The sequence below is a fragment of the Phaethon lepturus genome, unplaced genomic scaffold, assembly GCF_000687285.1.
Source record: "Phaethon lepturus isolate BGI_N335 unplaced genomic scaffold, ASM68728v1 scaffold42844, whole genome shotgun sequence".
In the NCBI taxonomy this organism is placed as follows: domain Eukaryota; kingdom Metazoa; phylum Chordata; class Aves; order Phaethontiformes; family Phaethontidae; genus Phaethon; species Phaethon lepturus.
Window position 1 is genome coordinate 698 of NW_010536313.1, and position 12,834 is coordinate 13,531.

At 36.1% G+C, this 12,834-nt stretch overlaps 1 protein-coding gene across 1 annotated transcript in view; it reads right to left on the bottom strand.

The window, feature by feature from the left end:
* Positions 1–253: 253 nt before the first annotated feature.
* Positions 254–12,834, bottom strand: part of CEP83 (centrosomal protein 83kDa) — a 13,913-nt gene continuing 1,332 nt past the window's right edge. The window contains exons 3-11 of the mRNA XM_010286127.1: positions 12,202–12,294; positions 11,784–11,915; positions 8,718–8,969; positions 7,295–7,430; positions 4,198–4,308; positions 2,554–2,698; positions 2,270–2,419; positions 1,534–1,609; positions 254–415 (exon numbers count right to left, since the gene is read on the bottom strand). Coding sequence (XP_010284429.1) covers positions 254–415; positions 1,534–1,609; positions 2,270–2,419; positions 2,554–2,698; positions 4,198–4,308; positions 7,295–7,430; positions 8,718–8,969; positions 11,784–11,915; positions 12,202–12,294 — 1,257 coding nt within the window. The remainder of the gene's footprint in view (positions 416–1,533; positions 1,610–2,269; positions 2,420–2,553; positions 2,699–4,197; positions 4,309–7,294; positions 7,431–8,717; positions 8,970–11,783; positions 11,916–12,201; positions 12,295–12,834) is intronic.

The window sequence follows — 12,834 nt, forward strand, 5'->3', positions numbered from 1 at the left end:
GAGTAGTTCATCTGTCAAGAATTAATTGTAACAAACATGAATGGAGAAAAACTCCTATTTTTGATGTTACCACAAGCAAAGCTTTTAAACTTACCGCACAACAGAAAGTATAGCCATATTTTTTTACAGTTATACAGTATTTCCTGTCCAATTTTTAATTTCAAACTTCATTCAGAATCTACAATCCATAGTAAGTAATCCACATAAAAATACAAGCAATATGAAAAGTATACCCAAAAAGAAGAAAAAAAAATTACTTCTCTGTTTCCAGTTGAGCTTTTTCTGCCTGAGTCCTTGCATGTTGACATTCTTGTTTCAATCTTTCTATTATTTCCTTCAGCTTCTGATTAGACTCCAGTAAATCATTTTCTGATTGAGAAACTGAGGCAAGTTGGAGTTGTATGTCATGCATTTGCTACAAAGAAACGAAATTTTTCCATTTGAGAAGGTATACAAATAACTAAATTAATTTTGAGATACTGAGAGAAGAATGCAGGCACCAACTGGCTGCATTAGCTTCTTGCAAGCCTTTCTTATTTGTTCCTTTTCTCCTTACTCAACAGCATCTCCAGAACCTTAACAGCACATCACTACTAGACAGGAAGGTTTTCTACTGTAATTAAAATGAGAAAGAGAAAGGGAGGCAGGAGTCTTCAGTCACTGATGTGTCCCCCAGAACTTAAGAAATCCAACATCAAGCCCCAGGGCTGAAGAGAATTAGCGCAGCACGCAACATTTAGTACCTGAGCTGTGGAGCTACCCAGACTCTCTCATAATGCACAATGCATTACAGCCCGCAGTGGCTTACCCACCAGTTCACAAAAACAAGTAAGTACAGAGTCTGAACAGTCAACCTCTGCAAGCCAGCACATAGAAAGGATGATTTCCCTTTCCTTTTCCTCTCCCCACATGCACACTCAAGATACACCCCAGTTTCTGATTCCTGGAGGAAAAATGTTGCCTCGAACTTCAAGCACACACATCTTGCAGATTACTTTGATGCACAGCTATGTTCTTACCTACTAAATGTAACATCATGGGCGAGCAAGAGTTAAAAGAATTAGGTTTTATTTTCAACACTGCCATCAATTCACTCTGCAATAGAAATATACCTCTTTACACTAGTTTATTCATTTATGAAACATCTGTTAAGCACTTGAAGAACCTCAGATGAGATATGCAGCGTAAATGCAAAGCATTACCTAGAAACAATTTATAAGTCTCCATGGAAACTGAATCTCCAGTTAAATAGTGCATAACCATACTCAATATACCAGTCTATGAACATTCAGCTTTGAAATCCTTGGTAGCCACAAAATGCATGAAGCAAAAAGCTGTAATCCATCTATAAAGGTCCAGGAAAGCATGACTGATTTCTGAACGCTTTTGCTTTTAAGTATCTGTTGTATGCATTTCGTCCCTCAGGAAAAAAAAAAGCCTTAAAAATTCAATCTAATCTTCAAACACTGAACATGGTAACTGCAGGAAAGATTGTATTTCTCTATAAAATATTACAATGCAATAAAACCTCACCTGTTTCAGATCAGCACTTTCACGTTTCTTTTCTTCCAACTCCTCTGTCTGAATAGCTTGCTGTTGAATTTTTAATCTAAAATTGTATAAGACATCCTTACTTCTATTTAATTAAACTAGAGATGTTTGAAGTTAGGACAATAGAATCTATTGCATAATCGGAAAGGCTAATAAATATTTAACTAAACAATGATTAAAAATATTTTTTAATTGTTTATTAGAATTCATCTAAGGAGTAAGAAATATGTTTGTTTGCCCTTGGGGTATGATGTTTGCTCATTTTATTGTACTGAACTTCATACAAATACTATAGTAAAACAACTTCACTGAGAACTATAATACCCAACTCAGAGAGATACATTTTAGGGTCCCAGTTTGCCAGTTGCTGACATGGTGCCCTTGTGGAAAGAGAAATGGTTTACTCTAGCACTGGGGCTATGCCAGCAGCCAACATGGACCCAGTTTTAACAAACACGAGTATTGCAAAGTTATGTCTTTAAAATGTTCATTAAAATTATAAAATTTTTAAAGGTTTTGATGAAAAATTTTATTTTTTTTTAAACAGTCCATTTTTAATTCTGCCCTCTTTTTGCACAATGCAAAAGATAATTTTGTTTAATTTACCATAATGAACATTCGTGTACCTATGAATAGTAAACTTTTATACTGACTACTGTAAAGAAATTAGGGGGGAAAAAATGAGAAATTTGTGTTAAGATTAGAAAAGCCACACTACCGCAAACGCTGAAGTTCCTTTTTGCTAGATTCTTCTGCCATCTGTACAACACGTAGCTTTTCTTCATACTGAACCTTTTCAGATTGTCTCCAAGTATCTTGTTCCAGTTTCATCTTCTCTAGATCAGCTAATCTGTTCTCGAGCTCTAACCTGAGACATTATTCAACACGTACACAAGAATCATGACAAAATGCCAGAAGTGTTTAGCTGCTAAGCATGACATTTTACAAAGTTACTCAAAACACTCCTCTTTTAAAAGTTGAGCAGTAAATCAACAAACATACTTTTCATCCTGTAAGGCTGCAATTTTTTCAAAAACTTCCTCTTTGGCAGCTTGCACTTTACGAATTAGCTCCCGATCCTTTTCTACTAAAAGCACCTTATGACGTTCAACAGCTGCCTTAAGAATTTCCTTGTCTGACAGCAATCCTGTATTATACATTAAAAAAAGTTAAAACGTCATTATTGATATCAACCTGATGAAATCCAGTATTAAAATAACTTTATAAATTGATAAAAGGGAGCTAAAAATCACAATTCACATGATAGAATGAATGAGAAAAAAACCCCATGAAAAACAGAAGAGATATGGCCTTTTTTTACTGAGAAAGTGTGTGTGTATATATATACACACACACTTAACAGCAACATTTCAAAAACTTTTGAAGAGTAACCATTACCCTGGAATCTCTGTCTACAGGGGTCTATTATTTTTACATACAAAAGTAATTAAACTGTTGATATTATTATAGATTTAAACTCTAAAACAATTTCTGCTAAGCAGTTCTGTCTCAATTTTTAAAAAAAAAAAAAAAAGGGTCCCATAATAGATAGGAAAAGGCCAAGTAAGAAAATTTCTTATTTTTCTGGAAAAGTTTATGGTAAACAGTAACTGGTTACTAGTGAAACCATAGTAACCTGGCTACAACAAATCTCCCACTTTAATCCACTCATATTACCAAATGAGGCAATTCTAAAATTATGACTCTATACACAGCAACAGAAGATGCAAATTAAAAGCTTGTGACCAAGACACCTATGTTCACTGGCAAATAAGCCACAAATAAGCTACAACAAAGACTCCCAGTTATTTAGCTAATTCAGTGATGCAAACGGGATTCCACAGCAAGTTCAGGTTAGCTTAAATCTCGTCTGTATCAGCTTCATATTTCACAGGATTCAACAGTCTTAGTTTCTCAGTATAAGTGTGTTGTTGATAGAGAAAACACCACTTTTTAGTTGTTTTCAGAGAACTTAATATTAATGCAAATGAACAGAAACAACTGTTCCAGGAAGATGAAGGTACTATTCTGGGGTTATGGCAAATTGGTGAGAACAATCCACTTAAAAGCTATGTAGTGACTTAAATCATCAGCACATAACTAGTATTAGAAAGCTTTGGCCTTTTTACTCAAGAAGGCTATTTCAGGTTGCCTATGGGCTCAGCTGCATTGGGTAGCTTAGACCATCACCTATTTTCTTCAAAGAACAAGCTAGAAATTGTATTTTGTTTCACACGGCAGCTTTATCCAACTCTTCACAATTCCATAGACACAGGATCAGAAAACCACTCCTGAAGCCCAATGGTATGTTAAGGTTTCAAGCACAGTGTAAAAGACTCTAGAATTTGGCAATAACAGAAAAAAATAACCCTATGAAGTACATGATTTAAAACAGATTATGCTCAATTTATGTCACAAATGCACTAATTTACATAAATGCAAAATCATTCTGTAGCTCTTCTTCTTAACATAGTAGACCAAGTGAAACAACACAGTTATTTCAGATACAAAAGTGAATTTTCAGATCTGTGACCTAGACCAGAAGTAGAAGGTGAAGGCTGCTGGGGAATGTTTGAGGAAAAATAATTGTAGTATTCTAACCAGAAGTTACAAAAGAGATCATTAGAAATTAATTGCATATTTTACCATCCATTTCACTTTGAATCTTGTTTCTCTCTCTTTCTACCTCACTCTTTGTTCTTGCTGCCTCCAGTTTGACATTTGTTACTTCCAGTTTATGTGAATGTTTAAGTTCTTCTACCTATGAATTAGAAAGAAAAAAAAAAATCAACTAAATATATATATTCACAGCTTTAGTGAAAGTTTTTCATGTGATACTTTGCTGACAAGAAAATCTGCCAAATAATCATGGACTATGCTTATTTTAAGCATACCTTAAATATTTTTTTAATCCACTGCTCTCCTGAAAGCCAATCCAGAATATGCACTCTTGTAGGTAATTTTTAATGATGATTATAAAGATACTGTAACACTAAAACTATTAATATGATCTGATTCCCCAAATCATAGTCAGTGCTATTACAGGATTTTATTAATTCTTCAAGTCACACACTGAAGATTATTGAATGAGTTGTCAGTCATCTTGAAATGCAAGTTTTATATATTCCCTGATTTAAAAAAAATTAAAGCTCTCAAATACAACATGTATTCCAGGAACCAGGGAACCAGGCTGTCTGACTATCGGCATGTATTTCATCTTTAACCAGCCAGTTATTACAAGCTACAGTGTAGAAAAGTTACTCTTTTAAGAAGCCTTGGTGATATTTGTACAGATGCACAGGACTGCCTGTGAAAACTTGGTTTCTGCGTAAATACTATACATTCTACAAGCTAGCTTACGAATATTGAGGTATTTCTGAAAAGACTACTCATTGGAAATACCTTGCTATGACACTCATCCAAATTGCCTAAGACCCTGATGCCTCGCTAACTCAAGCATTAGCATGGCACTTCACACGCACTTCACTTCTGACTAAAGATCCCCAGAGTCAAGCTAAAATAAAGTTAAATTTATCTCCCTAAGTAAAACAAAACAATGATATGCAAAAACAGATTATCAATTGCTCCCCCCAGTAACTTCAATTTGGTGACTACTTATAGTTCCCCAACCTCCTGGAGTGCTACACTATTTTCTCAAAATCCAGGTCTTCATAGTTTTAAAGTGCATTTTAAATCAAATACTTCTCTACAACTGTGACATACACATCAAATGGCCTCATAAAAGCAGGAGCTTTAAGAACATCAAATCAAAGACAATTACTGCTTGCATGGAAACTTTCTAGAGTTTAGGCATTTGTACGCAGTAATTACACGGTCAATGAGAATTAAATATCTAGAGGAAAGCACTTATAATGAAAATCCATTCACAATGACAAATGTAATTACAACCTGCTAGCATATGCAAGTGGCAAAAGGTTAAGAATGACATAGCAGCTTATTAAGTAACTACATGGTGGATTTGGTTGCTTAAATACTAAGTTGAGAACATTTCAGGGCAACTAGCAAAGATTTAAGGTGGCTTTTTTAAGGCACAAAATCCAGAAGACAAATGCGTGCACCTGTGCTCAGGAGTAAGTTTGAGTGGGTGCAGAAGGGGGTGGAGTTTAGTATAGAAATTAGTTTCTACTTTCCTCCCTTCAAGAAATGCCACTGAACATTTTGATTTTCTCCTACTTCTGGAGGTGAGCAGAGAACAGCACTTGATACAAAAAGTGAAGACTGCAACAATCTTCTATATACTCTGATAGACAATTAATGTTCAACAGAAGTTTTCCCCTCCTATTTATTATTCATGTGAGACAAGTATGGCACACTGTAACTTTTTTGGATTAAGGACCAAAATGAAATACTTCATTGTCATAAGTGTGCGCTATAAAATTAAAGAACGACTATGGTAGAAGTTAAAATTTTCTTCCTATATTGTATCTTTCTTGAGGCATATTACAACAGTATTAACTGCCATACCCACACAAAGCGTACATCAGTGTTATTTTGGAAAGTATATTCAGAAATGCAGGCCAGCTCCAAGTCAACAGAGAGCTTAAAATAATGCTGCATTCAGCTAGATATACAAGACCAAAGTTACTGGCTTTACAGTTCGTTCGGAACTAACTAAAGCCAGAAAAGTAGGAAAACACAGGGGATTAAATTTGCTACCAGGAACTGACAGCTGTGATGAAAATTTATTCCCCAGTATTCTCTCCAGAAAGGAGGCAATAAGAGATAGCAGGAAGCTAATATTTACCCAAGTAACTATTTCATTAGGACTAGTATCCTGACTCAAATTTACATAAAGCAATGCAAGTATTCTGCAACATTTGAAGGTAAAATGGTTTAGTAGTGTTTTTATTTTTCTTGTTTATTCAAATAATCACATATGACACTGCAAAAAGGATCTGTCTTAAGTTGTGTAGCTGAGAAGTCACTGCAACAAGATAAAACTCTGAATCTGGCATCTGTATTAACGTAACTATGCTGAAATACTGAACAGTGATGTCAAGTTTCTTAAGCACTTTCAGGTTTTCCCTAAACTTGAAGCCTTCTGATCTTTTTTTTTCTTGAGAAATTTTTCTAGAAATTTCTCTAAGATCTAAAAAAAAAAACCAAACACAACAAAAAAAACCCCAAACAAAACAAACGTAGAACATAGCATACAAATATAGAACAAAATCCCTACGATCTGGTGCCAAGCCAACAACTAAGATACTCAAACTTATGTTGCAAGACAATGATCTTACTTAAAATGATACGATGCAGTGCTGTACAGAAATGTTTCTGTACAAGCTATGCTGGCATTAGCCCAAGAAGAACGCTATGCTAATGTGACTACCCTGCTTCTGATATAACCTAAATCTCCGCAGGTGATTCAGCACAGCTTGCTTCCTGTTGCTAACACAGCCTATTCAGAGGATACTTTTTCAGACCTCCAGAAGCCATAGCTCCATGGCTTTTCTAAACAGAGCCCTGTTCTGTTCACAGAAAAAGATCTAGAATATGAAATAAAAAGAGCATAACCTCAATCTTTAGAGATATTTTAGGAATTATGTTTTTCCTGTGAAGTCACATATTCTATATCTTCCAACCAGACTTGGGAAAAAAATTCCAAATCTATTTTAAGTCACAGCAGAAGACATTGTTACTTTATTCTTAATGTAAAATATAAACAGAAAAACTTAAAACATAACAGAGTATGAGAAATGTACTTCAAATACCATAAAAGCACTTACTTTAGCAGCTAATGAATTGACTTCTCGTTCAGATTTGTGAAGCTTGCTAGTTAAGAGAATGTTTTGCTCATGACTCATCCGCAGTTCTTTCTCAATTCGATCAATCTGTAGTTCAGCAGACTTCTTTTCTGCCTTGAATAAAGGAGGTATTTGTAAGATTTTTAGAGCAGGGCTGTCTCTTGCTATTCACTTGAAAGGTTCTATTGATCTGGGTTTTCAGATATTACTGACCCATTATATAAGAATATAATAGATAAATATTTATCTTTGCTTCAACAATATGTTCCAATACAACAAGGGCCTTGATTTTTACTCAAAAGTCACAACCGTTTTTACTAACACTGCCTGCACAGAATCACACACATTTTCAATCCTACTTTACAAGAGGCAGAGGTAATCTGACTTGGTTAGGATTCAGCAGGTATTCCTACCAGTAAATTACTGGGCTGTAAACACCAGCATGACTAAGTGGTGCTCAAAGAGATATCACATCTTTGCCTATGCAGTTATACTAACTGAATAATTAACATCATGGAGAGGAAGTAAAATGCAATTACTGTATTAGAGACTCAAGACCCTGACCTTTACTAAGTATCGAAAAGGTAATCGAACCTACGATTTCACCTTCCTTTTTCCAAACAGACCTATTTCCAGCAGGGCTTTTTTTTTTAAGCTTTCTAAATTAAGAGTATTAGAGCACTTTTCTTTTTAAGTTGTGATCAGGGCATTTTGTAACAAAGGTATACAGCACTGATAACAAGAAAAAGGAAAATTAACCATCTGTATGCTGCAACTGTGTGAGAAATCTACACAGAAAGACTCACTACCTAGAGAGATACCAAGAGCTGACAGGAGGACTGAAGACCACAGATGAGGAATACAGTGGAACCCTGGGAAACATACAACAGGCCAGAAATACCAAAGGCTCTTTAAGGGAAAGCAACGGCCAAAAACTAAACAATTGCAATAATGTCTTGAAGAAAGGAGAGACAAAGGTAGGCAAGAAAGAAGACAACTCATGAAGAAAGGATTAAAGAAATGGGGGAGCACCATATGACATTTTTGAAAATAGTAAAAAAATTACTGTAGCAGATTATTAACATATTGTCATCAGTTCTAACTCCAGCCAAGTGACAAGTGCTGACATGGCCATCTTACTGACTGCAAACATGGATATCACTTGCATGTTTAGAAAGCGGATCATTCAACAGAATCTTTCCGTAGAGCTCTCCACCTTTACAAAGTTGAATTAGCAGTACATGACTTACAATGTACTTACAATTTGATTTTAAATCTGAAATGTACAAATTGTGGAGTCAATGGCAAAATTATCAGTGACTTCAGTGACAGTTCTATCAGGCCAAGCATTATTCTCACTACACTCTACAAAGAAGCAAATTAAAAAAAAAAATTTCTTACCTCTAGAGACCTTGTCAGAGCCTGCATCTCAGCTAATTGTCGTACTTGTACTCTTTGAACATTTTCTGCTTGCACACCACAATTGTCTCTTTCTGCTCGTAGTTCTGCTACTTCTGCTTCTAAGCCTTTTAATTTCTGATACAGTTGTGCCTTTTCTCTAGAGAGTGCCTCCACACGTTTACTGTCCTTCGTGGGATCAATACTAAGCAGCTGATTATGGAGTTCTTCTTTATCTTTATCCAGCCTTGCAATCTGATAGTTGTTAATCAGAAAAATCAAAGCTTTTACACTGGTTAGGTGTCAGGTAGCAACAAATTCAGCAGTTGACAAGAAAAAGAAAAGAGTAGCAGCGTGCATTTAAAATACTAAGAAATTACATTCACATTTATTTTTCTTTCTTAGAGTACGAAAATCAACAAGACCCATTCTTCAATGCCGCCTTTAATTCAGTTTTCACTGATAAGGCTTGTCCTCGAGCCTCAGATGTCCCTGAGCCCCCAGCAGTCTGTGGGTCTTCCAGCATAGATGAAGAAAATGTTAGGGATCATTTAATCCACTGGACACACACAAGTCCTTGGAATGGATCCAGGCATTTTGAAGGAGCTCACTGGTATAATCACAAGGCTATTCTCTATCATCTTTGAAAAGTCATGGCAATCCAAGAAGGTTCCTGATGACTGGAAAGAGGCAGACAGCATACCCATCATCAAGCAGAGCAAAAAGGTCAAGAAGAAGGATCCAGATAACAGGACAGTCAACTTCACATCAGTCTGTGAGAAGGTTATGAAGCAAAACCTCTTAAAAGCCATAGGGCCCAATACTGATTGATGTCCTTGTTAGTGGCCTGGATGATGGGATGGAGTTACACTTCCAGCAAGCTTTCAGGTGACATCAAATTGGGCGGAAATGCTCAATGTGCTTTTGGAAAGCAGAACTGCTATTCAGAGGGATCTGGACGGGCTGAAGGAATGGGCTGACTGGAACCTCTTCAACAAGAGCAAGTACAAATAATGCGTCTGGGATGGAGTAACACAATGCAACAGGACAGGCTGGGGGAAACTGTCTAGGAAGTAGCTCCACAGAAAAGGATCTGGGGGTCCTACTGGACAACAAGCTGAACATTAGTCAGAGTACCCTTGCAGCAAAGATGAACAACTGCATTGTAGATTGGCAAAAAGATAGCTAGCAGATCCAGGGAAGTGATCCTTTGTCCCCTTCCAATACTTGTAAGACTGCACCTGGAGTTTGTGTCCAGTACATGAAGAATAATGACAGTCTGGAGCAAGTCCAGTGGATGGCCATCAAGATGGTCAGGAGGCTGGGAACATGACATATAAAGACAGGCTGAGAGAACTATGCCTCTTCAGCTTGGAGAAGAGAAGGAGATGCATGGTGATGGGAAAAGAGGCAACAGACACAACTTGGAACATGTGGAATTCCAGTTAGATATTAGGAAAAATGTTTACCATGAAGATGGTTAAATATTGGAACAGTTTTCCCAGAAAGGTTGTGGAATCTCCATCCTCTCAGATGGTCAAGACTCAACGGGACATGGCCCTGAGCAACCTGATCTCATTACACTTCAATATTTTAAGCAAGATGTTGGACTAGAAGAAGATCTCTTCCAACTTATATTATGATTCCACAATTCTATAACCACAACAGAACTCAAATCTGCTAGTAACTCAAGACAGCCAACATAATTGGTCCCTGTCAGACAGAAAACTAAGGAAAAAGGTTTTCTTTCTGTTACAAGGTAGTACAATAGGTACAAACTAATCTTGAGGCTGTAACTAACATATTATAAATATATAGATTCTAGTGTTTCAAAATGAGTTACTGAATGTAAAATTGGGGGTAAAAGAGTGAGAAAGTAACGTACGCTAAGAGTTCTTTTGATATTTGGTGACTAGTCCAAACTCTGATCTGCAGCAGTGCTTTTCAAAGTTGCATCAGTGATCTCTATGGAGCAATGCCAATTTCTGCAGCAAAAGCCCTCCAAATCCCTTTTATTAGGGGATTCAAACACTTACTGCATGACATGACCAAGCCATCGTTTAAGAATTAGTATGTTTTTGTAGCCTTCTTGCGCTAAATGGCATGGAAGGTTAAAAAGGCTCTAAAAGGGAGAAACTAGATCACATTGTGCCTTGGGCTCAAGGTAGTTTCATTCTCTGTAAGTGTGCTAATTAGCTGCAGGACTAGCACAAACTCAACAAGCCCACAAGAGAGACAGGCTGTAAAGCAGCATGTGGGTTTAGCTCCGGGAAGGACAACTGTTCTGTTTGTAATGCACTGCATTTGCAAATTTGGATTGATTTTGAAAGTGACTATTGCTTTGGTTTGTGTCTCATGTTTGGACTAATACATTCAAATCTGGCATCTTAGGATATACTCCCAGACAAATATTTAAATGAATATGCAAGTGACAAATGCAACACTCATTTACACTGCTGCATATATGTAAAACATAAATAAGCTGGCAATTTATTTAGCTACACTTTTGAAAGTCCAGTTCTGAAACAGAAACTTCATGAATGGTTTATTCAAGTGTTAATACAACTGAAATAGTTACCAAAGTTTTCAGTATCCTTTTGACCACCACTATCATGATTCAACTTAGTTGCAAAATGCACCCTTGCCTGGTATTAACAATATCTTCTGCTGCTTTCTTCTTGGATTAGTTGCCACATAAGTAATTTCAAATCTAAACTTAGGCCAGTTGCTCAGATAACTTATTAATTTCAGATTAGCATAACATCTCAAATTCTATCACAAATGCAATTAAAAAAAGAATTAAGCAAAGCTACTAGTTGTCACTTATCAGAAGGCAAGTCTATTCTTACTTATAATAGCACAAATGATTTTGCAACACATCACTGAAAAAACCTACAGAAACAGCTTTACGCTAAGTCATAAAAGTGTTTTGAGAATTAAGAGAATGGAAACAAACACTACCTTATGAAATGGTGTCAAACCGACAACCCATCAAGTATCAACGTTTTCACAGTGTTCAAGCAGCTTTGTCATCAGAAACATTTTAAGCTACTGTAACATTCTATATACCTCAGCCTCGTATTTTATTTTCTTCTCTTCCAAAATACGTGCATGCTCTTCTTTTTGATGTTCAAATTCTGATTTCAGAAAAGTATGTTCATAACGAAGTTTGTTATATTCTGTTCTGTATTTTTCCACTTCCTAAGTTAGACAAAAAAAACCCAAAAACATCAGTCACAGAAGTTTTCAGATTTATTTCCTTCAAATGTCCATGAAATGTTCCTATCATTTCACAAGTTATATTTGACGAACTGAATCCCTCCTTCTCCTTCTTCTAGGGTTTCAACCTTCACTGCCTGGGGCAACAGTACCAGACAAAGAATGTCATACTTTGCTCCCCTTTCAGTTTTAATTTCCTACGGTTTTAGGGACAACTATAAACTGGTGATCACTACTCTAAATGAAACAGAATTTAAATACTACTTACATTTTCCAGCTTCCGATAACGTTCTGTCATAGGAGATTCCAATTCCTGCTCTATTTGTGCTTTTAACAGTTCTAATTTTTGAGGAGTTAGCACCTTAAGACAGAAAGGTACCATAAATAACTAGTCATATTCATTTATTTACACTGTGATAGGACAAATTGCCAGGAATAAAGTACTTCAAATATGATTTTAGGAATCTGCTTACTTGTCTATGTTTTTCTAAAGAATTTTCAATAGTAGCTACAGAAGCAAGAAAACATGGTGTCAGTGAACTAAAAATATTCTGGAAAGACAACAGAAGCATTTAAAATGTCAGTATTTACTGGTAGAAGCAATACAAATGTCAAGCTGAATTGCCAAGAGATTTATCTCCCTTCTGGGGGAGGGGAGGAAGGAGAAAGTGGTCTTGCATAAAAGATAAAGAATTAGTGTTTGGAAAAACTTAAACAGTAAGTGAAACAACCCCTAAGAATCAAAGTGAGCAATACCAAACCAATTCTTTGTAAAATACATTAGATACATGGGTACTGGTTTGAACGGAAACTAAGATCAGGGAAGATTCCCTGCTTTAAGCTCTATGCTGCATGGTATTTTCTTAAGTTTAATACAGCAAACTATCTGCCAAGAAAGAGT